We start from the raw sequence: 27,018 nt of genomic DNA on the forward strand, positions 1-27,018 counted from the left end.
CCGCCCTCTATTGACAAGTGACTGAAAATCCTTGCAACACCATATCTCAAGGAGTGCAGGACCAATTTTTACACTGTAGTGAAGACTCCGTGGGGCATGGACATTAATTTTGAAAAACTGTGACATCAAGTTGACCTCTACTTCCAGGTCAACCGGAAGTGGGACCATATCTCAAGAGTTACACAACCGATTAAAAAAAATTCTTCAGTTTTAGACTCCTTAGGACTTAAAATTTGTTGGGAAAAACCGTGACCTCATTTTGACCTCTTCTTCCGTGTCAACTGGAAGTGGGACCATATCTCAAGTACTATTCAACCGATTTTAAAACTTTTTTTCAGTTTTAGACCCCTTGGGCATTGGAGATACCGTGACCCCATGTCGACCTCTACTTTGGGTCAACCGGAAGTGGCACCATAACTCAAGACACTATTCAACAATTTCAAACTTTTTTTCAGTTATAGGCTCCTTGGTCATTTTAGCACATAATCCAAGCAAAAGAACACGGAACAGCTTTGTGTTTGTTCACAAACACCTAATGTCTAGTTTTTGATTGTTTGCTTTCATGTCTGTACAAAACATACCGGACAAACCCACCAACAAGATGCCAGTTGAGAAGTCCAGAACAGGGCACTTGTTACCGTCTTCCTTGGAATCGGGGGGAGGGGGGGGGGGGGGCAGGGGTTCTGAGCAGGGGGTTGGAGGAGGTCTTGCCTACTTCCCCACCTCCTTCCCACAGTTATGGCTTGCCAACTTCTACCCTGTGCTTTTACACAGCGAAGGTGGGCATGTCACACTAACAATTACAGTGTGAACACTCTTCATCACCATAGGGCAGTGAAAATGCCGTGAAAAATATTGGGATGCCCTTTTAGTACACAAACTTCGGCGAAGCTTCTTTCCCCAGTGCGTGGACTACCATCTCAGACATTTTAATTAGGATGGTTGGCTATGTACAATTATTATTGCAAGTAAGAATTAATTTGACAATAATATCCCTTGTGCGAGTACAAAAACTCCCTAAGCACAATAGATTTGTCTTAGCAAACAGTTCCCCATCCAAAATTATATTAAGTTTGCATTAATTGTTGTGACTGGTGCCCCACTCATATTTTGCTTAAAGCAAAGAAATATTTTGTCAAGCAGTTTTTTTTCCTGCTAAACAGCTACAATATTGGTCCTAGTCCGATGACAGCCCCGGGGAGTTTCAGATATTTGTAGTGCCCTGAGTCTGAAGTCTGAAATGAATCGAGTCATGCAACCCATTACTACTCAGTTGTTATTTCTTTTCATACTTTTATATACAACCAACTTCTTTAGATATTAAACTCTACACTGTACATTTATTAAACCTCATGTTCATCTGGAAAAAAAACAATATTGTCCAAGTTTATCAATACCAATGGATGGAACAAAATACTGAGCCTTATCCATCCTTTACATAGAGGGCGCTTTTCTCAGATGCCCGCTCACGAGAGAAAATATTAATAACTAAAGTAAACGTATAATCACATTAGCACAGATTCCTCATTACACATAAAACTGTATCAAGGTAGTTTCTTCCTATACATATACAAAATGTAATGCCCAAATATCAATTTGGATTGATCATAATTATACATCTTTTGGCGGTGTTAGAGGAACACCAACACAAAATATTGGTCTGCCAACTTCTTGCCATATTTAGGGGGAGGTACACGATTGGTGATTACTCTATAAACATTAATGGCAATACAAATTACTTGGTTTTAAGAGCCTGCAGGGGTTCCATTGTATAAATCATTTTGAGAATTATTTCACTTTGAAGAAAATGTGTTGTGGAAAAAAACGAATAAGGTTTTAGTTTTTATCACCCCCAAATTTGCATTTGAGAAACGTTACTGTCAGATATATTTCTCGGATTGTTTACATTTTTTCTTCCATAACCGCTCGTTCCTGATTATGTCAAAAACGCAACCATTTTTTGTAATGACATTTTTACAGTTACATGTAGTTTTAACTGGATTTATAAACCAATCTAACGGTTAATGATGCAATCGTTGTGGAGTAAACAAAAAATTAACTAAAGTTACCACACTCTCACAATTGTTCTTTGATCATAAATAAAATAATAGCCAGTAGGCGGGACAATTCTTGTATGATTTAAGTTTATGTCGCCTGACCGAATCCCAAGACTGGTTTGACTAAAAACCAATGGACAAAGCAAGGAACACATAGGAACTGGCCTTCTTCTTGAAAGCAAAGTTAAAGTTCACCATCCAAAGTGTCAATTTCTTTATCCGTTTTGAAGCAACTTGTTGTAGCTTGATAGTGACAGAATCCCTGTTACAGCATTGAGTGGAGTCTATACCCCAACGCGGATGTACTCAAACTCCATTATAGTGGCTCCCTGAACGACTGACATGGTCGTGTTTCAAGTCGTCTTTCATGTGGTATAAAGTTCACAGTACACCAACAGGGGGTTCCATAAAGTCCGGCTTGAAAATAACGTAATCCATGCAACAGCTTTGAGTGGAGTCTATCCTAATGCGGATGACACGTACTTAAACTCCATTAGGCGGCTCACCCTGAACGCCTGATATAGTCTTGCTTCAAGTCGTCTTTCATGAGGTGTAAAGTAACAGCCTTGTGGAGTCTATTCCAACGCGGAGTCGTCTTTCATGTGGTATTAATACAGTACATCAATATTTCTTATGAGGGTTCCATAAAATCCGGTGGTGTTTGAGGGGCGGATAGATGTGGAGGTGACGGAACATCACAAGGTTCCGTTTCAACAACTTCATCAGGACATCCGGAACATCTCGGATTATCATAATAGGATGGATCAACTTGGCTGAGAATATCTCTACCTTCTTGGAGTAACATCTCTTCTCTTCTACGAAGTTCCTCGTTTGCGATTTGTAGCCGAATGATCTCCTATAAATTAGAAAATACCAAAGAATATGGGTCATTCAGGATTTACAGTTTACACGTCCATGGAAGGGTTAACCAGAAAGGGGGGGGGGGGCATGGGAACCGGGCACCCTCTGGAGGTACAAATAAAGTCCCCAAATGAATTGTCCGAGACATTAAGAATATCCCCTATATAGTCTTTGTCCTGAATGCCCGCATTCTATCTTATAGAAAAATATCTGGTTCACCGTGTTTGTAAAACAATAAGTATCACATGTCTTGGCGATGGCCCTGACATAATATTTACTAATTTAAAATTGTACTGCCAAATAAACACAAAAATAAATAAACTTCAAAGGTTTTCTGTATATTGTCTTTACATGATACATGTTTTTGTTTTCCTCCAATTAATTTACTACGTACGTTTTGGTTATGTGCATCTTCTTCTTTCTTCCGCTGTCTGCTCCGAGCTGAGGATTCTCGGTTCTTGTCTCTTTTAATTTCACTTTTCAAAACCTGAAGAATAAAACAAACAATTTAAAATACCCTTTAATCACTGGTGAGCAAGGACTACTCGACGTTTCAATCCATGTTCAGAATGTCTTCATCAAAGTAGAAGATAAAGATAAACCATTTTTTTTATACTTGATTGGAATAGTATTATCCGTCGATACTGAAAGTAATAAAGTGTATTGCTTGCGGTTTGTCCCGCTGGTAGACAATACAAACTGAGGAAATATTTCAGTATTGTTATTAAAAGCTACAAAGACGGCCCAGGGTCCAGTTTCATAAAGCTGCTTAGCAGAAAATGCTGCTTAAACAAGTTTCTTTGCTAAGCAAAAAGTGAGTGGGGCACTATAGCAGTCGAAACACTGTTATTAGGGATGTACAGAGTGGTGGATAATAGCCTATTTCGCTAAGCAAGGTTTTACTTAGCTTAGCAGGTTGTGTACTTAACTCATATGGCTCAAATTTATAGAGCTTCATTAGAAGAAAAGTTTGCTGAACCGGTTTCCGCTAAAAATAAATGAGCAGGATACCAGTCACAAACTGTACATGTACCATGGTAGTTTGGCTGGTAACCTTATTCTGATAAGCATAATTTTGCTGTGCTATGAAATATAGAGCTGCTAACGGTAAGCAAGTTTTCGTGCAGACAAATTTGTTAGGGCGTAAGCGTATTTCACTGGTTTGCATTGTGCGATCATTTTTTTTGTGCAGATAAAGCAACGGAAGGTTAGCATGCCTTTTAGTATGCTTACTTTTCGTCAGCATCTCTATGAAATAGAAATCACACAGTAAGCACAAAGTTGGCCGCTAAGCAGCTCTAGGTACCCCCCCCCCTTGAAAATAAAAACCCTCTACGATTCCAAGCACACAGTGAAGGCACAAGGAGGGGCGGGGGGGGGGGGGGTGGTTCCAAACCACCATGCCCTATACGTGTAACGAGTAACGTTCTTTTGTACTCCCCCCGTGAATGAAAAAAAAAAAAAAAAATTAAGTAAACAAATAAAACAATACCTTTTGTTCCTGCAGTGAGTTTGGTTTAATCGGCTCCATCATGGCTAGAAGCCCCCCGCCGGAACCACGCATTCCCCCGCTATGGGTGACGACTAAACCCGATACCATCAACTCCATTCGGACACCTTCTCAACCAAACTATCCAAACCGAAAATGGACGATGTGTCTTCTTGGAGAACAGTGAACAACAATTCAAGACTCAGAAGTGGGGAATTCCAGAACAACTGGCAGTCATGCGTCCCTGGAAAACGCATAAATTATGTTGATGGTAAGTACATACACACACTTCAGTGAAGATCTTTATGCCATTGTTTTATCATTGACTAAAATTATTGAAAGACAAAATCGATAATTATTGATTTTATGATTAAAATAACAATTCAATGGACAAATATTGAAATTACAAGGATTTTCCTGTGTACCTCATTTCTGAAATGAACACCATTACATCTGTCAACCTGAATTTTACTTTCCCTATTTCAGTGTTGCGTTTATTTATTTGCTATTTTGTTAGTTTAATTAAGACAAAGAATTTTTTTCTGTTGGCTTGTACGCACTAACACACCAGATTATGGAGTCCATATCATTATTTTACAAAAACAAAAACAATTCAACGACCCTAAAACAAAAAGGACATTGTTGGATGTTATCGACGCAGTTCCTTTAAACGCTGGGAATTCCCCACTTTCACGTGTACTGGAAATCCCCAAGTCTCTAACAGGCCTATGAAAAACTAAATTATGTTCCGCGTAATGGGACCTAGATATTAGGGGTCGTAGGCTGGACTTTTTATTTATATTTAAAGGCATCGGACACTATTGGTTACTTTTCAAAATAGATCTTAAGTTATGCATATTATGGGATACACCAGGTGATAAAATTAGTCTTTGACAATTTTCAAAGGTGTCCAGTGCCTTTAAAGGAAAGGTACGTTTGGTTATCACTCTTAAAGAAACACCGTTGCCTTGGATCGGACGAGTTGGTCTATAAAAAGCGGTTGAAACCATTTGTTATGAAATGCATATGGTTAGAAAGATGTTTTAAAAGTAGAATATAATGATCTACACAAGTATCACTCAAAATTGCACGGTTTTTCTTTTACCTCGTCAACTAACACGGTCAGCCATTATGGGAGTCAAAAATTTGACTCCCATAAATGGCCGACCGTGTTAGTCGACGAGGTAAAAAGAAAACACGCAATTTCGAGGCATATTTGTGTAGATCATTGTATTTACTTTGACAACATCTTTCCACCCATATGCATTTTACAACAAACGGTTACAGAACGCTTTTCAAAGACCAACTCGACCGACCCAAGGCAACGTGTTCCTTTAAAATTAATGACAATAAAGAGTTGCTTGGTAATAAGTACAGTAGCTTTCGACAGAGCATTTTGAAGGTCATTTCACTGTGAATTTATGTGGCTAAGAGGACAAATAATTTTATCCCCCAAAACTTGAATCTGAAAAATGTTACTCAGGTATTGTGTTTTTTAGTTACGGATTATTTTTGGCGATAACTCAAAAACCCTATCACCTTTTGGAATGATTGTTCACATATTATAGTTCCTATATGGTTGTATATTTGTATGATTTAAACAACTCGAACGGTTTCGAAAGCCACTGGACACAGGTACGGGTATACATCATTCCATATGGCAACATCTTTCTACATAGTGGTGTACAAGAGCTAAATATCTCAAAATGTCTCGACACATGATGACAATAACAGACACAATGTCAATTATTCTTATAAAACACGAAAATACATACGGGTAAACATCATGCCATATGGCAACATCTTTCTACATAGTGGTGTACAAGAGCTAAATATCTCAAAATGTCTCGACACATGATGACAATAACAGACACAATGTCAATTATTATTATAAAACACGAAAATACGGTAATTTTGAAAACCCTTAGTCTAATCATATTTATTAGTATTGATCAGCAGTTTGTACAGTCTAGTTTTAGTGTTTAAAAAAGACTGAGACTGAGAAAGAAGGTCAAGTACTATGGAAAAAAAAAACACGATTGATTCTTTAGGATCAACCGGATAACGCCAAACATTTTTTAATTTGTTAATGGCCTTGTTGCTGTCTGCTAGTTTGCCACAAGGGCAGGGTCGGTTGTGGGCGGGACGATTGTAGGGCCGGGTGTAGCGCTAGATGTGGCCATGAGCGTTTGACCCTGTTACCGGTATTCAGTAATTTAATTATATTCAATGCTCTGCCTTTTTTAAAGGTACTGGACACGAATTTTGTCAAGACCAGTATTTCAACTTGGTGTATCCCAAAGAATGCATAAAATAACAAACCTGTGAATTTTGTTGCTCAATTGGTTATCAAAGTTGGAAGAGAATGAAGATACAAAAACACCCTTGTTGCAAACTTTCAGATGCCTGATCTAAAAGGTTTCAAGCATGAAGTCTTTGAATGTACAAATATTCTTGAGTGAGTACCTCTTTCTCAAAAACTACACTTTCGAGGGAGTCGTTTCTCACAAGTGTTTTATACCATCAATGAGTTCTCCATTCATGCTTAATACATAACTATACGTTAACAGCTTTTTTTTTTTTTTAAGTCACCAATGTCGAGTTTATCTTGCTCTATGCTTTTGAAGTGCTATGGTCCGACTATGGATACATTTTCTAAGCGAACCACAGGGACATGTAAAGAAAGCAATTTCCGACAAAGAGTTTTGTCTGCAATTGGAGGATGATTCCATGATTGTGTATATCAATGGTTGTTTAAAATTTTAACAAGAATGGCGAAGTTTGAAAGTAAAATAAAAAAAAAAAAAAAAAACACGCTTCCCTTTTCTTTTCGGAACTTGGACGCAAACATAATTTTTTGTTTACATGTTTGGGGATTCCCATATCATGTGATATCGATCGAAGAGCCGCGTTCAGTACGTGCCTGTGGCCTCTATATAGTCATGCATTGCTCTGACGCAGGGAAATCCCTCATTAAAGGAACACGTTGCCTTGGATCGGACGAGTTGGTTTATAAAACAGCGTGTGTAACCGTTTGTTATAAAATGCATATGGTTGGAAAGATGTTGTAAAAGTAGAATACAATGATCCACACAAATTTGCCTCGAAATTGCGTGGTTTCCCTTTTACTATGCGAACAACACGGTCGGCCATAAATGGCCGACCGTGTAATTTGACGAGGTAAAAGGAAAACCGTACAATTTCGAGGTATGTTTGTGTGGATCATTGTATTCTACTTTTACATCTTTTCACCCATGTGCATTTTATAACAAACGGTTAAAAACGCTTTTCAAAGACCAACTCGACCGATCCAAGGCAACGTGTTCCTTTAATAATAACCATAAAATCATAATAGCGTCCTTTCTCTAAAGGTTAATGATGAATATCTAAGGCTGAATCTCTTAAAGGCACTGGTGCATCTTAAAATGTGTATATATTGTCCAGTGCATTTCAACCGTTGCGGTATCTGCTTTTAAAATAAAGGATTCGAACAGGTCTATCTCGGTTGTCTAAACATAATAATGAAAGAAAAAAACAACCTTGTTTACACGAAGTCGTGTGCTTTCAGATGCGAGATTTCGAGACCTCAAATTCTAAATCTAAGGTCTCGAAATCAAATTCGTGGAAAATTACTGCTTTAAATTACAATACTTCAGAGGGAGCCGTTTCTCACAATGTTTTATACTATCAACAGCTCTCCATTACTTGTAACCAAGTAAGTTGTTATGCTAAAAATTATTTTGAGTAGTTACCAATAGTGTCCACTGCCTTTAATTAATTTGAAAGGCCTTTGGTTCGACTCCCATAGAGTGATTTGCCTGTGGATTTTTTTTTATAACTCGGGAAAGTTCTGAGTATATACAGTGCTTATATATACATCGATGTAGAAACAAAATAATGTTTGTTTTGGGTTTTGAGATGTTCGGCCAAAAGCCGAAAAAACATATTGTGTAGTTTGTTTTTGTTGAATGTTTGTTTTTGCTTTGTTCACATTTTTATTTGAGCAATATATTGACCAATGAGGGCATACTTTCAGAGCTGCTTCAGAACAAAAAATAGCTATATAGGCGCAACAAATAGCTTACCAAAACATACCAGCCAAATTACCATGTCACAAAATGTACAATTTGTGACTGATCCTGCTCAGATCAGAAAGTTATTAAACAATATTTTCTGCTTACCAACCAATTAAGCATTGGTGAGAAGTACTCTCGTGTACAGATGTTTTGTAAGCAACGTTTTTCTATTATTATAAATCCTCCATGGTAGGACCAATGAAATTGAATTGTATTCAAATAAAAAGATATGCCTTATGGGGAGGGGGGGGGGGGGGGGGTTGCAAACGGCCTGATGGCCCAATTTCATAAGGCCTGTACGCACAAAAACTTGATAAGCCAAGAAAAGTATTGCTTAACAGAAACAGGGTATACCAGCCAAGTTTGTTTACAATTTGATGTGACTGGTGCACCGGTAAATTTTGTTTGGCAGTATTTTCTGCTAGACCGCTTTGGGACGTACACAGAACTAAACTCAAGCTGCTTAAAGGCAGTGGACACTATTGGTAATTGTCAAAGACTAGCCTTCAAGGTGGTGTATCTCAACATATGCATAAAATAACAAATCTGATGTGAAAATTTGAGCTCAATTGGTCATCGAACTTGCGTGATAATAATGAAAGAAAGAAAAAACACCCTTGTCACACGAAGTTGTTTTATGCCAATAATTATTTTGAGTATTTACCAATAGTGTCCACTGCCTTTAAAGGGAGGTTATACCTTCTTGATAGTTATTCAAAAATTATTGCCTGTAAAGACAGTTCCTTGGTAATACATCACTGCAGCTGTTGATCAGATATTATAGTAAAATATTTGAAAAAAACTATTCCCTTCCTCAAGACATGTTTGAAATTTGGACATCCTGTTGTATCTGTCATTTCCATGTAAAAATGGATTGTAATTAATTTCCAGCAAATTTGGACACGTTTTGTCTTTACCAAATCCTGGCTAAAACCTATCTTCTAACAATGTGGTAGATAAAGGGATGCAAAAACAATTTAATCTCAATCTGATAAACGTTCATCAGATTATCTTAGTACCAGATACTGTTCAGATCGTTGAAATTTATTGATTTATCGACTTAGTTTATTGATTTATTCAAACATCAAAAACACACAGCAACAAAAACTGAAAATGTATAATTTAAAAACATTAGGAAATCAATTAGGAAATGATTTATCGACTTAGTTTATTGATTTATTCAAACATCAAAAACACACAGCAACAAAAACTGAAAATGTATAATTTAAAAACATTAGGAAATCAATTAGAGACACAAAGCAAAAAGAAGCCTAGAGATTGCCCAAATCACCATCCAAAGGAGCAATTCATCGAGGTACATTAATAAGACATAAAGCAAGAAAATAAGGAAACATTTTAGAAAAAAAATGAATCATTAAAAAAAAATTGGCAACAAAAAAATGTATATGAGTTTTAAAAAATGTCGTACAGCTCATGGCTTATTTCGATATGTACATTCGAAATAAACTACTATTATTCAGTTGATTTCACTTTAAAAAAATGACCACTGACTTAAGTTTATTGACAAACAGATAATTTGAGTCAATGTAAATAGCAAAACAACAACGCTATTAAAAATATAAAATTATGACCGTTTTACACAAAAAGTTTCAAACTGCAGGCCATTTAATTGGATGTAAACATCACAAAAACAACGCTAGTTAAAAGTGATAACAAATTAATAATTATAAACATTTTATAAAAACAAACAAATACAGATTTAAAAAACCATAGGTCTTACCTTTAACGAAGGTTGACATCATAAAAACAAAAGGTTTCTCAAAAAACTAAAATGTTTTTAAAACAAATTGTCTGCGACATCAACATGACCCCTTGACTCAAGACTACACAACACCCTGTCCTAAAACACTGACTTCACAACTGAGCCTCCGAAAATCATGGATGCTATTACTTATATACAATTCCTGTGTTTCCTAACCATGTTATAATCGCTGGCATCAGTGTGTGTGATTGCACTCATTCCCAGGGATGCGCCGTGTTAGGACGTGGTATTGCGACATACCACTAAGCTACGAGGGCTCCCGCGTAAACTGTTGCAACTGACTTGCTTCAAGGGGACTTTCGATGAATAGTGGGGAACCCCCTTTTGGGTGATGTTAAAACAAAATAGGATGTACTTTTCTTAAAAGCAGTGGACACTCTTGTTGTCAAAGACTAGTTGGTGTATCTCAACATAAGCATAACATAACAAACCTGTGAAAATTTGAGCTCAATCGGTCATCGAACTTGCGAGATAATAATGGAAGAAAAAAACACCCTTGTCACACGAAGTTGTGTGCGTTTAGATGGTTGATTTCGAGACCTCAAGTTCTAAATTTGAGGTCTAGAAATCAAATACGTGGAAAATTACTTCTTTCTCGAAAACTATGGCACTTCAGAGGGAGCCGTTTTTCACAATGTTTCATACCATCAACCTCTCCCCATTACTCGTCACCAAGTAAGGTTTTGTGCTAATAGTATAATTTTGAGTAATTACCAATAGTGTTCACTGCCTTTAAAATCATGCGTTTGGGCACCCTAGCTGTATAAATTCACTCACTGTTCTGTTTTAAATAATGTTAAAGGAACACGTTGCCTTGGATCGGACGAGTTGGTCAAAACAAAAGCGTTTGTAACCGTTTTTTATAAAATGCATATGGTTGGAAAGATGTTTTAAAAGTAGAATACAATGATCCACACAAGTTTGTCTCGAAATTGCGTGGTTTTCCTTCTACTGTGCGAACTAACATGGTCGGCCATTTATGGGAGTCAAAATTTTGACCCCCATAAATGGCCGACGTGTTAGTCGACGAGGTAAAAGGAAAACCACTCAATTTCGAGGCATGTTTGTGTGGATCATTGTATTCTACTTTTACAACATCTTTCTACCCATATGCATTTTATAAAAAACGGTTACAAACGCTTTTCAAAGACCAACTCGACCGATCCAAGGCAACGTGTTCCTTTAATGTTGTTGTACAGTCTACTCTTGACTACAATTACCCTGCATATGGGTACTGTAATAATTACAAGTCGAATTATTTGGCAAAGTATACATTAATCTAGTTTTTGAAACCGTTCGATTATTTTAATTCTATATAAAAATAATGTAGATTTACAATAAAACTAACATGTGAATATTTTATTTCAAAAAAAATGTTACTGCAGTAACTTACGCTTCTCAGAGTCAAATTTTGGGGCATAACAATTTTTTTTTTAAACAATCTTCCAAGTGAAATGTTTCTCAAAATGATGTACGCTATCGGAAGCTGCTGTAAGCTTATTACCAAAATGTTGTTATTGTCTTTGTTCAGTGGTTAGACAGCAGGACTTGCCATTTCAAAGTTGTGGGTTCAAATCCTACCAAACTAACCGCTGATTTCACAATGACTATATGAATAAATATTTTCGTCTTGTTAACTGAATCACAATTTTGTTGAGTTGTGCAATTCATGATCAATATACATTTAACCAATGCCTTTGTATGCGAAAGATTGGCTGTTGCCAGCTTGGTGTTTATATCCCCTTGTTCGAATCCTACCACGATAACTGCTGATGTCACAATGACTTCTGAATATTTTCGTCTATTTTTTGATTTGTGAAATTCATAACCCTAAACGTTGAACCAGAATGAGATTGGCTGTTGCCGGCGCGGTGTTTATTTCCACCTTGTGGGAGTGTGCTGAGTTCCCTTGATGGGAAAACAAACACACAATCTGTTCATGTAATACAACATTCACATATAAATAAAAAAACGGAAATGATCTGTAAGTCGACTTCCGTGTGGGCTCTGCTGAATGTCACTAATAGTAATCATTATTGTTCTGGGCCAAATTTCATGGAGCGGTTTGAGCACAAAAAGAAGCTAAGCACAAAAACTTGCTTACCAGAATAAGGTTGCCATCCACCCTGCTTATTTCTGATGCTCAGCATAAAATTATATTCATTTTGGATTAACCCGTTTACACCAATGTGTGGTATAGCACTGTATACTTTTAAATTTCTCACGAGTTCTGTGAACAAATATTACTCGGTGAGATTCGAACCCACGACCTTGGCAATTCTAGATCAGTGTCATATCACCAGACTAGAATAAGGTTACCAGCCAAACGACCATGTCCCATGTACAATTTGTGACTGGTGGCCCATCCTGCTAATTTCTACTAAGCAGAAAATTGTTAAGCAACATTTGCTGCTTAAGATGCTCTATGAAATTAGGCCCCTGATTATAGTTTAGATTTACGTGTGGATAATACCAATGTCAACTATAACCCCCCCCCCCCGTCTCAAGTTGTGACAAGTTTAACAGCTTGCTTGGTGGACACAGAACTTTCTTGCGTTGAAAAAATGAACATTACAAGGTCATGTCAAGATAGACTTGTAAAAAGCGACCTCTACTATAGTGTTGCGCTTTGGAAGCAGATTTAGTTAGTCATGGTTGATGCTTTGTGAAATTGTTTTAAAGGCACTGGACACGTTTGGTAATTGTCAAAGAACAGTCTTCTCACCTGGTGTATCTCAACATACGCATAAAATAACAAACCTGTGAAAATTTGAGCTTGATCGGTCGTCGGAGTTGCAAGATATGAAAAAAACACCCTTGTCACACGAAGTTGTGTTCGTTTAGATGCTTAATTTCGAGACCTCAAATTCTAAATCTGAGGTCTCGAAATCAAATTTGTGGAAAATTACTTCTTTCTCGAAAACTACGTTACTTCAGAGGGAGCCGTTGCTCACAATGTTTTATACCATCAACCTCTCCCCATTACTCGTTACCAAGTGAGGTTTTATGTTTATAATTATTTTGCGAAATTACCAATAGTGTCCACTGCCTTTAAAGGCGCTGGCCATGTTTAGTAAGTCCGTGATGGGAATGTTGTGGCAAAGCTGCGTGAACGTTGAACCTTACAACAGCTGTCTTTGGTTGGTTTATTCGCGTCTATGCTGGATATTGCATATAAACTGGAATCCCCCAGACATAGAAATACAGATTGGTACCGTGGGTTTCAGGATAAGTTTATAATTGAAACATAAGCCTTGTGTTTCTTTGTAACATGCACTTTTTATTGGCACAAACATGGCTTGAAATTTCATCTTAAAAAAAAAAATAATAATGAACCATTTTTGTATAGCGCATATCACAATCACAGAGAAGTCTCTATATTATGCGCTTTGAGATGTGAAGTAAATACAAAAGCAACATTTAGTTGATACAGAAAGAAGTACTAAAAGGGAAAAGTCATTTTCATTTTGCAAAATGCACTTCCACCAACTAGGCAAAAATCAGGGCCCAATTGTGTAGAGCTCAGCATTAGCAGGAAGTATGAACCGCGGGCTTATCCTAAAACCAAAAACATCCACCCAGCTTTATTGAAACATAGAAGCCAAAAACAACAACAATATACAGTACATATTTACATGACTTATTCATGTTTGTTGTGTTGTCGTTTGCCTCCGAGAAAGACTCTGCCCGGGTCGAAACGTCAGGCTGTTGCTATTTGTCTGCATTATTAACCCTCGGTTCTTTTGGTTGGTAAGTTGTTTGCAACAGTAAACTCTATTTTCTCACTCGGTCATGTATTTAGATTTTGACGGTCATGGTTGTGGGCGACCTAATTGCCTAAACATGTCTATATTGTTCGACAATTGAAGCGCAACGAACCAGGACAACGACCGGAAGTTTGTCAACAGAAAACCAAGAAAAAATACCTATAGCTCCCCTTCCGTACAAACACAATTTAAAGGCACTGAACACTATTGGTATACTCAAAATAATTGTTATTGTAAAAACGTACTCGGTAATATAGCAACGGAGAGCTGTTGATATGAGAAACAGCTCTCTGAGGTAGTTTCACTCAAAGACCGTTTCAGCTGAAGCATTACATCTTAAAAGCACCCAATTTTGTGCGACAAGGGGTTTCTTTTCTTTTGTTTCTCTTGCAACTTCGATGGTCAATATTGGTTCCAAATTTTCACAGATTTGTTATTTTATGCATACGTTGGGATACACCAAGTGAGAATACTTTTTTATTCTTTTTATACAATTATTCACAAAATATATATAGGCCTACACAAAATATATATTTGTAACCATACACTGATGTCTGTTAGCATTGTCACAGTACTCCCCCGAGTCCTGTGAAAAAAATATCGCAAGCAAAGATGTTTCAAAACATTGAAATCAAATAAAATATACCAGAGACGGCATAATAAAGGACACAGGTTCACTACCCTCAACAATCTAAACATGGATGTTGTAAAACCAGTACCCTGACTTTCTCAGAACGCGGGGTTTTATAATTCAAATAAAATATTTACGGACTTATTGTTTGCAATACTCCTAGATTCTTAAAAAAGTCTGAAAGCCATTTCCTGAAAGTGTATTCAGCCATGTAAGGGCATTGTGAATGGAGGTTCAAGCCGTGTGCCCCCCCCCCCCCCCCCCAGGTCTAGGGTCTATTTCTCACATCTGGGATTTCCCCTTATCCAGAAATCAACCAGAAACTTATCATTATACATTAACCGATACATTTTTCATGTGCTTGTTAACATTGGCATGCTCCATTTGAAGTCTGTTAGACTTTCAGCCTGGTTGTTTTCGAAGAATATTGCTGTAGTTAACGCACATAATGTTTCAACTGTCATTGCTTTAGACGTTGTGTTGGTCAAAGTGTGTAGGTGAGCCAGAAGAAATTGAGTTCTTGCAGAAGTTGATTTTCTTGTTTTATCATGACGTTTCTTCAGCAGTGGATCTTTAGGTTTTTTTTCTCTGATGAACGTGATGTTTTTCTTCATCCGTGAAGTTTACTGCGCAACATTTTCATAATGTTTCAAGGTATTGTTAGCTTTCTTCATTTGCATGGATAATGTTGGATTTTTGTTTAAAGAACGCAATGAAGGATTGTTGCATGGCCATTGAGATACAAAATTATGTTGTGTGTAAGATTGACTTTGGTGGCGTAGAACATAATTATGTCAGTTTTCATTAGATAATATTTGGATGTTGTAGATTTTTTTTTTTCGTGGGGTACATTTTGGAACACTTAACAAACTATAGTAATGTTTTGTTCGCTCGTGTTTATTCATTTTTTTTTTCTTATTCAAATTCCTTAACTATGTAGTTCATGATTAGTTTTTGAATATTGATTATTACTATAAATTTTGTGGTCATATGATACTGGTTCTTTATAACGTTATTTCTTTTTAGTTTTTTTTTTAAATTCTATTTGTAGTGGCTGTATTTGAGTTTTTGTTGCTGTTTTTGTGGTAAAATTGTTTGCCAGTCATGGGCGTTCATGATTAGATACTTGAGCTCATCAGGGTACTATTTTAGGTTTAGCTTTTTAGGCATTTGGTTCACCTTTGTTATGGCCTAATTTTGTGAATGTCTAAATAAAAGCAATATTTCAATTTTTATCCAATTCGTGGCTTTTTGTAAATACGTTCACTTCTGATGTTGATTTGGTGCTATGTATTTCTGGATAGTAATAGGTGATGTTGTATGGAGCTTTAATTATTCCATCGTAGCATTTGCCTTTTTTTTTAGCTACGCCGCTGGATCCTAGATCCATGTTTATTAGATCGTATATATAGCCTATACAAAATATTTCATGTTGTTTACTATAAGTGGCTTATTCTTTGACTGTGTTCCATTTCAATTATATTTAACAATATGGTTTTGTGTTTTTGGTGTTTCGGGTGACTAACAGCGCCCCTGCAGACTTTGGATGGGCTTCATCATAGTTACCGTGACACACTGAACATTTCTTTTTTCGTAAACAGTTTTTGTTTACACCACTGATGAGAAAACTGTACAAAGTTCTTTGGGCAATTTAAAGGCAGTGGACACTATTGGTAATTACTCAAAATAATTATTAGCAATACTTGGTTGCGAGTAATGGGGGAGAAGTTGGTACTATAAAACATTGTGAGAAATGGCTCCCTCTGAAGTAACGTAGTTTTCGAGAAAGAGGTAATTTTATACAAATTTGATTTCGAAACCTCAGATTAAGATTTTGAGGTCACGAAATCAAGCATCTGAAAGAACACAACTTCGTGTGACAATGATGTGTTTTCTTTATTATTCTCACAACTTCGACGACCAATTGGGCTCAAATTTTCACAGGTTTGTTGTTTTATGCATTTTTATGTTGAGATACACCAAGTGAGACGACTGGTATTTGACAAAATACCAATAGTGTCCAGTGTCTTTAATGAGTCTTCATTAGAAATCAAAGAACTCAGTATTCCAGTCTGAAATTCTTAGTGGTTGTCTTCAGTTGGGGACATGTTTTGTCTTAATTTTTGTAAAAAAAAACCAAAACAAAACAAGCTTAAATATACACAACTTTCATAAATAAAACAGAGTTACTTATTGTGTTTTCAATGTACATTATTTATTTATACTACAGTGACCTATTTTACGTTTTCAAGATATTTTTTCCATTGTCTTTGTGTCATTACTGTACTGTAATAATATGTTTACCTTTTTTGTCTTTTTGAATAATATTTAGCGAGAAATGTATTTTTTTAATGCATTTTTGTGTTTGATTTTTATCCGAACATGAATCCTACTTGTGTGGTTGATTTCTGGTTTTAATTTAAAAGATTAAATAATTGTCAGTATCCTCAACTGACACTAATGGTTTGTTTTACATAATGGTTTCAAACACCTTGTTAATAATAACTTGAAGTTGGCTCAATATTGTCTCATGTCCTCCTCCCATAGACTCTATGTAGTTTTTAAATTGGGAAAACAAAATAAGCTGTTGCAAAAAACTTATCAACCAAAAAGACGGATGGTATAAATGCAAAAACTAGGTTTGATGGTCTAATTCTCGAAGGCTTGATGACAACCTTGTACATGTAACTTGTCAACTATTATAATATTATAATTGATCTGTGCTTTTTTATGTTTGCTGAAGTAAATGAAGCCTACACTTTTGGTTTTAAAAAACAGATACAGATGATAAGTAACGAACGTTGCTGCATACTAGCTTCGGACTCGGTAGCGAGCGTGATTTTTTTTTAACACTTAGTGGGGGCTCGTGCGATTTTGAACGGCGTGTTTTTGTCCGTGCGAGCCAGTGCTCTGCGGTCTCCGTGATGAAAAACAAAATGGCGGCCCACACAGTTGACAAAACTTACACTTCAACAGTTAAGACATTGTGACCTTGGCACATGCACACAACAACTTCAATTTCATCCCTAAATATAACAAAATACTGCCGAGAAAAATTCAAATAAAAGCAGTGGATTTCCTTTGGATTAAAATGCTTAACATGAAACTTCTTGAGGATTTTGTCTGCCACCGTTCGCCCCCGTCCGAACAAAGTTACGTCTTTTCATGTGAACTGATGGTGCAAAGTTTTCCCATTTTGGCTAGGCCTACAGTTATTTCTCTTTCCCCCATGAACTCATGGTTGACAAAAATACCATAAATTAACCCAAACTTGCTTTTTTAAAATTCCACTATTTTTGGTTGATGTATTTCTTGACCAATGTCGTACGTACAACGTTATGATTCGTGATTTCAAACTGGCTTTGGATATGAATACTATTATTATTTTCTACATAACTTTCAGCTGATAATATTTTGATTGATCAACTGTTAATTTCTGTTTTATTGGAGATCAACTTAAAATGTGACAAACTCACCTGAGGTAACGGGCAAATGAGACAACATGGACGCCGAGAGAGCACACCCCGCTTCATACCCCACACTAATCGGAAATGGCTATAATGGTTCACATGGGTTTAAAGGCAGTGGACACTATTGGTCATTACCCACAATAATTATTAGCATAAACACTTACTTGGTATACGAGCAATGGAGAGCTGTTGAGTAAAAGATTGTGAGAAACGGCTCCCTCTGAAGTAGTTTTTTGAGAAAGAGGTAATTTCTCACTCAAATACTAATTAAAAGGCTTCAGCTGACGCATTTTATTATGCATCCAAAAGCGCACAAAGTAGCAACAAGAGTGTTTTCTGTCATTATTGTCTTGCACATTTGATGACAGATTGAGCCAAAATGTTCACAGGTTTGTTATTTGATGCATGTTGGGATACACCAAGTGAGAATAGTGGTCTTTATAACAATTACCAAGCGTGTCCAGTGCCTTTAAGGTTGGGTGGCAACAACCCACGTAACCCACAAAAATACACTTACTATAATAATACAGCATGTGATAAACAACCAGCTGCATAAATCATTCCAAATCAAGTCATGTCATGTCCGCAATTTCAAAAACAATCAACCAATGTTGTTTTGAATTATCATCGTTTTATGAAGGAAGTCGGTGACGTGGCTGTGATAAATCATCGACTATTGACTAGGCTACTTCCCTGTATTGATTATTAATTATCGATAAGTATAGTAATCTTGATTTCGTATTTAAATCCCTAACTTATTGTCAAGTTTTGTTTTGTCTCGCTTAAAAATATTGTGTATTTTTTATATTTTAATATTTTGTATGTGCAAACTGAGCTTTAATGATTTTCATGCTGGCATGATGAATAAATAATTGAACTGAATTGTTTGTTTTATTGTATAACCACCTTTTGTAGAAGACAAAGGCAGGTACAACATACAATTCTTTAATGTAAAAATCATAAGTTTAGCCTCTCAAACACAAGTAGTTATGTCGTGGATCAAGTTTTGTTTTTTAAACTTCATCCATGGTTGATATGAGCAAAATAAACATACACAATTTTAGACTGATTTATTTTTGTTTTTGTCCTCTTCTGAAGGGAAGGTACGTGTTTAATTGTCAAAGACCAGTCTTCTCACTTGTTGTATCCCAACGTAAGCATAAAATAACAAACCTGTGAAAATTTGAGCTTAATTGGTAATCGAAGTTGCGAGAAAATGATTAGAAAAAAAAAACACCATTGCTGGACGAATAAAAGACTTCTGGTTAAAGAAGTCTTTCATTATTTTAGTTAGAAATTACCCCTTTCTCTAAATCTATGCTACATCAGAGGGAGACGTTTCTCACAATGTTTTAAACTCTCAACAGCTCTACAATGCTCGTTTGTCAGTATTTAAGTTAATATTTGTTTTGAGTAATTACCAAACGTGTACCTTCCCCTTTAAAATGTAGGCCTGTCATTTTTTAACTGTTCTGCTTCAAAGGGGATGGGGCATTTTTTAGAGGCCATTATTGAGAAATTATACTTGTGCAAACTGACACTCAAAACAAGGTAATTTTCACTTTGCGAAGGGTACTTCCATTTGAAAGTCTAAAAGGCAGTGGACACTATTGGTATTTACTCAAAATAATTATTAGCACAAAACCTCACTCGGTTACAAGTAATGGAGAGCTGTTGATAGTAAAAAAAACATTGTAAGAAACGGCCCCCCCCCCCCCTGAAGTGACGTAGTTTTCGAGAAAGACGTAATTTTCATCGAATTTGATTTCGAGAACTCAGATTTAGAATTTGAGGTCTCGAGATCAAGTATCTGAAAGCGCACAACTTCGTGTGACAAGGGTGTTTTTTTTTCTTTCATTATTATCTTTCAACTTTGATGACTGATTGAGCTCAAATTTTCACAGGTTTGTTATTGTATGCGTATGTGAGATACAGCAAGTGAGAAGACTGGTCTTTGACAATAGTAATCCCCAGTTTCTTTAAGAGTCATAGGAGAAACTTTTAGGGCCACCAAGGCTATAGGATCAGGTGCATCAGAGGGCATGGCCTTATGGACTCCAGTGGAAGTTCCTGGCCCGTTTTGGTGCCCCAAAATTAGGGAACGTAAAGTTGTTTTTTTAACAAGTAAAGTTGTTTTTGTGACTATATATTCTAATTATTGTTCACCTTCTCTATCACATCGTATGAAAAGCCGATGAAATGCTGTCAAACCAGATGATTAAAGGTTTGAACAGAGCTACGTATAGCCATCTCTCCCCGATTCTGCAGAAACTGAAAATGAACCAATCTGTCCATTTCCTGATGAACACATTTTGAACATCTCCCTGATATCAATGGAAACATTTTCCCTGGTGTGGTGAATGTGTTTCTAACTTACTCCCTGATTTTTGTACAACAAACTTTAACTCTTCCTGATTCTGCAGAAACTGAAAATAAACTAAATAATATGTCCATGTTCTGATGAACATGATTTAAAATCTCCCCGATAGGTTTCTAAACATCTCCCTGATTTTTGTACAAAATTCTCCGGAGCGAAATGACAAGATGCAAATGTTGGCAGCTAGTATAATTATTATGGATTTGGATGAAAAAGTGTACTTCCAAGTTAATTCAAAATAACTCACTTGAATGAAAGTACATAATTTTATTTTGATTTACAGGTTGCCAGCGAAGTTGTTTCGCGAGTGTTATGTCATTTTAATGAACATCTCAATTCTAGCTTTGAAACGATGGTCGGCTGATCGTCGTTTGAACCTGTCATTTTTTCTGACTTTTGAATTCCATAATTATTTGCTCGATCTCTTTTCAGCAAACACAGAAGGAAAAATATGTCAACAGTTCGTTTGAACCATGTTATATATTAAATTTTATCCTAAAATCCAGATTTTCTCGAACAATACAAGACAACTATCAACGATTTAATTCCCTCGAAGTCATTAGGTATGCATTTTGTTCCATAAGTGGATTTACATTTAATGTGATCTTAATTTATTGATACTAAACAAATTTCTCAAATTTAAACATTTTCGAACCTTAATTTAAATCTGGTGATCCTAACGTGGGCCCTCTGCCTTCATGCTACAAGCCAAAATGTTATATGATAGTTTGTATAATTGGCCAATTACAAACTTGAAGTAAACAAGTATTAAGGACATCTAATGTTCGGTATTTCGACCGTGATTTCCCCACCACGTGATGGGGTCTCGTGCTGTTATGAACGGCATGTGTTTGCTCCTGCTCTCCCTGCCTGGGAAACACACGAACACCAATAAACACCGAAATTGCAGCAAAGAGTCGTTTACAAACGTTTGGTTTTGTTCGAGATCATTAAAAATGAGAAAATCTCACCTGTTTATCCCGTTGTAAGGGTCGGAAAGGCTAGCGACGAGAGAACACACCCCATGTGCTTCGTACAAAAACCACATTAGAAAAGAAAATTATTGCTGTAGGAATTAATGTTGGCTGGCAACCGACCAACAGTAGCCCACACAAACAACTAACACCAGGAACGGTACCAAAAAGTATTAACAATCTGCTAAGCAGAAATGAGCAGGATACCAGTCACAACATGTGACATTGTAGTTTGGCTTGCAACCTGGTTAGCATATTAATTTAATTGAATACCGTTACGATTTTTCCAGTTTTCTCAGCAAGATAGACAAACTGTTTTCTGCCGAAACTTTCACATACTGTGACTTTTATTGCAACTCTTTTTCCAATTTATGAACATTTTGAAAACCTACATTGACAGAAAAACAAACCATTACCCGGATGGTATATAAGATTGTTAAGTATTTTTCATATTTAAGTTTAAGGCAGTGGACACTATTGGTATTAAAGGCAGTGGACACTATTGGTAATTGTCAAAGACTAGCCTTCACAGTTGGTGTATCTCAACATATGCATAAAATAACTAACCTGTGAAAATTTGAGCTCAATCGGTCATCAAAGTTGCGAGATAATAGTGAAATAAAAAACACCCTTGTCACACGAAGTTGTGTGCGTTTAGATGGTTGATTTCGAGACCTCAAGTTCTAAACTTGAGGTCTCGAAATCAAATTTGTGGAAAATTACTTCTTTCTCCAAAACTATGGCACTTCAGAGGGAGCTGTTTCTCACAGTGTTTTATACCACCAACCTCTCCCCATTACTTGTCACCTAGAAAGGTTTTATGCTAATAATTATTTTGAGTAATTACCAATAGTGTCCACTGCCTTTAAAGGAACACGTTGCCTTGGATCGGACGAGTTGGTCTATAAAAAGCGTTTGTAACCGTTTGTTATAAAATGCATTATGGTTGGAAAGATGTTTTAAAACTAGAACACAATGATCCACACAAATTTGCCTCGAAATTGCGTGGTTTTCCTTTTACTTTGCGAACAAACACGGTCGGCCATTTATGGGAGTTAAAAATTATTTGACTCCCATAAATGGCCGACCGTGATAGTCGACGAGGTAAAAGGAAAACCGTGGAACTTCGAGGCATGTTTGTGCGGATCATTGTATTCTACTTTTACATCTTTCTACCCATATGAATTTTATAACAAACGGTTACAAACGCTTTTCAAAGACCAACTCGACCGATCCAAGGCAACGTGATCCTTTAAAAATTACTCAAAATAATTATTAGCATAAAACCTTACTTGCCTGACGACTCAACGAGTAATGGAGAGCTGTTGATAGTATAAAACATTGTGAGAAACGGCTCCCTCTGAAGTAACGTAGTTTTTGAGAAAGAGGTAATTTTCCACTAACAAATATTTGAATTTGATTTCGAGACCTCAGAAATAGGGTGTTATTTCTTCCATTATTATCTCGCAACTTCGACGACCAATTGAGTTCAAAATTTTCACAGGTTTGTTATTTTGTGCATAGTTGAGTAATATACACCAAGTGAGAAGACTGGTTTTAGGCAATTACCAGTAGTGTACAGTGTCTAAGTGAGGCACGGAATATCATACTTTAATATCCCTTCCCTTTTCTCAACACTGTATTAACACTTTTTATAAAGGCAGCGAGGGAGACCCTCCCATTTATACTCCTGGATTAAGTGAAGCAAATTATGATTAAAATGATACAACCAAGGCCGGCCGCTCCAACACTGCAAGAACCGAGTCCACAGTGTCTATAAACTATCGCGACATGACACTTTGTGTACGCTTATAAATAGTAGTGTTAAAACAATGTTTATTGTTTAGGACATGAGTAACACAATGAAATCGCTCAGAAACAAAATCACGCCTTTCTCAGTGTGAAGCGATATTTGATCCATGGTGGGGTGTTTTCTTGCAGTGTTCTATCATCTCTGTGTGTACTTTCTGTGTGGTACCCTGACCCCTTTTTGGCGGAGGTCAAAGGTTAAATCAAAACACCTCCTCGGGCCCTGATTGTGTCTTTATTACTACGGAAGGGCAAAACTCTTAATACCTATAGACTTCAGGCCTATAAAGCATTTTAGCCATCTGAAAGCACACAAATTTGTGCAACAATGATGCTTTTCTTTCATTGTTTTCTTGTAACTTCGATGACTATTGAGTCCAAATATTTGCAGGTTTGTTATCTATGCAAATGATGTGATACACGTAGTTAGAACACTGGTCTTTGTTAATAGACCTTTACCACGGTGTTGCCATCTTGATTTTTACTCCATTCCAACTCTTTGTAACCAAACTGAGGCTAAATAATAGTCTGGTGCCATGTTTGCGCACTTAATGTTAGCATTCATTACTGTTCGGAAACAGGGAACATGGACAAGATGGTGACAGAGTGATAAAGGTCTATTACCAAAGGTATCCAAGTCCCATTTCCGCATTGCACTGCCATGCTGTAAACATTATATTTTTGCATGCTGGTCTCAGTTACATAAAACTGTTTAGCAGAAAGTACTGCTTAACAAATTTCTTTGCTAAGCAAAATGTAAACTTAATGTCATTGGGCTGGTAAACCTGTTTCTGTTAAGTACCACTAACAAATTTGCTGAACAAATTTCTTTGCTAAGCAAAATGTAAACTTAATGTCATTGGGCTGGTAACATGTTTCTGTTAAGTACTACTATTTTTGCTTAAGTTGTTGTGCTTATGAAATTTAGACCAGGTCTCAAACGTTATACTAGAACTGTTGAGTTGATCATGCCTAAAAGAAAGTTACAAGAGAGCTACACTTAGCAGCTTAAATAATACATTAAACTTGGCCCACTTCCTTTATGACAAAGAACTGCGCGCTTACTAAATTTCTAATACGGCTACAATACGCTTAAATATACGCTAAACCAATGAGAAATGGTTTAAGCAATATTTACTGCTAAGCAGCTCTGTGTAATTTGGACCTGCGTGGTTGGTGGCTGTGGTACAGGTACACGTCTGTACTTTTGGGGGATAAGAAATACCTAAACTTAACCACCACTGTAGTAGTCTAGCTGTAGTAGTCTCCTAAAGACGAGCAGAGTATACTGTTCGAAACGTCGAGACCGGCTCTTTTCAGAGCCAACACTCCTTCAAAAGAGATTTTATACATATACCCGCAATTTTACTATTTAGTATTTATAGTTACTTATAAGAAATACTATTCATGGAAAAAAAAAACAAATACGATTTGGTTGCCTAATCACCATATAAGTGAAACAGTCATATATTGTGTTTCTTACTTTGCCCATATACAGTTGCGCATCCATGCAACACCGAGATGTGGTTCTTAGGGAAAACTTGAGGGAGTACTTCGCTGTGCCTCAGCATAGCTCAGTTGGTCGAGCATCTGCCCGGAGTGTCAGGGTCTTGGGTCCGAATCCCAATGAGGACCATATGATTTTTTTCTCTCATCCAATATTCGTGGAAGACTGAGCTCAAAAACTGGACTACTGCCGTCTTCAGCCAGGCTTAATATGCAAAAGACCTGACATTACAACTGTTATACGGCTGTGAGGTAGGCATGGACTCTTACTCCCAAACTGGAAAAGCAGATGGTGCTACACAAGGCTATTAAGAACAGATCTAAACATTCCACTCAACATAATGACTAACAAAGTCCTATATGGGAACCTACCCAAGCTCTCAGCAAAAATCAGACAGAGAAGCATGCGTGTTGCTGGCCACTGCTACAGGAGCAAAGACGAACCAGTGTCCAATATTGTTCTGTGGACCCTATAAGCATGGGAGGAGGAAACCTGGTAGACCGCCGCTAAACTTACACTGACATTCTCAAAATCGACACGGGACTTGAATCAGCAGATTTCAAGTCAGCATTGTGGAAAAGAAAGGCTTGGGGAACCATCGTGATTCGAGGACATCACTCGACTTAAGCAAGCAAGCAAGCAATCAAGCAAGCAAAGTAAGCTTACAACTTGCACAGCACACGTTGACTGTCTTAAAATAAGCAGGGAATATTCCCCCAATTTATTTGTACGCAAGTTCGTTACAAACAAGGCTAAAAGCCTCTCTTGGAATGAGACTACAAGAAGAAATATTATTTATTGTGAAACAAAATCGGGGTAGGAATTGATATTCTTCTTAAAACAGTCTAGATCAGGAAAAATGCACCAGGCAGGAAGTTCCAAAGAGATGCTGTATGTCTACGTGGAAAAGGCTGCGGGATGGCTCCTTGATCTACACACATCTGGCCTCAACAACTTATTTAAAATGAGCTAGAATTAATTGTATAATTTGTAAATCCTACCTTGTCTTTCTTGCAGAGTTTTCAAGTCCAGGATGCCGGCAGAAAAAATCTGAGATGGAGATGGTACAGGCGCATCAGCGGATGTTTCAGATGCAGAGCGCTCACAAGTTTCAAGTATTCTCATAAAGTTGAGGTAAGGTCAGCTGTACACTTCTCTCTCAAGTTCATCTAGCTCTCGTTGTGAGGTCCGAACAGGGTAGCATCTCAAACCGAAATGATGCGAGCTAGTGCCACCTTATCACGAGCACCTAGAAATAATCCAGGTTTTGGGTTCCAGGTAGCCCAGGTGAGGGCGGTAGGGAGAAACTAACAATAGATTGAGAGCAAACAATAGATTGAAGGCCTACACAGAAACCTAATACCCCGTACTTACTGGGCGATTCCGTGCAATGTAAACGTGGCACCCTGACGCGTTATCAATAAAACAAACTTGTCTGGGGCAAGGGCTCTGATCATGTCGCCTAACCTGGAAATTCCCCGTATAGGGCAGTCAATGCGCGGAATACTGGGGCTGTGTTTTTACGGTAAAGTTCGAGTGTCGTAACGCCCATTTGGTGCATTTTCCAGTGATAAAAACCATAAAAGTATAACTCTTTCTTTTTCTTTTTTGCTGGAGTAAACTATACTACTCAGGTATGTGTAGATTGTTTACATCTTGATGTTGTAGGCCCACGTTATTTTTTTAATGGTTTTTACAACGGTTGTCTCGGTGCGTGCCTTAATAAATAACAAATGCATTGAAAACCATGTCTCTGTTTGTTCGTTTATTTAGTCTCTACTGTCCACAGGCTGAATACTACAAGCCTCAGCGCTTCAAATCGGCACCCATAGTGTTCCATTTCTTTGACTGTATAAACCTTACACTACTCTGTTTGCTACCACATCGTATAATGACTGTTTTTGACAGTATGGAAATAATTATGTGTGAATGGAATCAAATGTGCAGTGCACGGAGAAATGTCATTTTCAGTAAGTTATTGAACAGGTGTTCGTTTTATTAATGTTGTCTACATTTCTTGAGTTAATGTAATTCGGTCTTCCGGTCGGCCGTGGCATTGAGCGCTTTGTTAATTTGATAGTCAATCACACTTCCTGCAATAATATTACTATAGCCATAATATTATTTGAACATGAATTACAATTAAAAGTCCCTGGACACCTTTGATAATTGTCAAAGACAAATATTCTCACTTTTTGTGTTCCAGCATGCCAACAT

The 27,018-nt window shown here is 37.0% G+C and overlaps 1 protein-coding gene across 3 annotated transcripts; it reads right to left on the reverse strand.

Moving 5' to 3' along the window:
- Positions 1-1,269: 1,269 nt before the first annotated feature.
- On the reverse strand, positions 1,270-25,895 carry LOC139951409 (uncharacterized). 3 transcript variants are annotated; one of them, XM_071950291.1, is made up of 4 exons: positions 25,803-25,895; positions 4,411-4,651; positions 3,313-3,405; positions 1,270-2,913 (listed from the first exon to the last, which is right to left on the reverse strand). In XM_071950291.1, exons 2-4 carry the CDS (start codon positions 4,525-4,527, stop codon positions 2,689-2,691), a joined length of 435 nt encoding a protein of 144 aa, XP_071806392.1. In that variant the 5' UTR covers positions 4,528-4,651; positions 25,803-25,895; the 3' UTR covers positions 1,270-2,688. The 3 variants fall into 3 exon arrangements, with proteins under 3 accessions (XP_071806392.1, XP_071806394.1, XP_071806393.1); XM_071950293.1 differs by lacking the exon at positions 25,803-25,895 and adding an exon at positions 18,141-18,210; XM_071950292.1 differs by lacking the exon at positions 25,803-25,895 and adding an exon at positions 10,225-10,339.
- Positions 25,896-27,018: the final 1,123 nt, after the last annotated feature.

This window comes from Asterias amurensis, chromosome 19 (assembly GCF_032118995.1).
Source record: "Asterias amurensis chromosome 19, ASM3211899v1".
Lineage (NCBI taxonomy): Eukaryota > Metazoa > Echinodermata > Asteroidea > Forcipulatida > Asteriidae > Asterias > Asterias amurensis.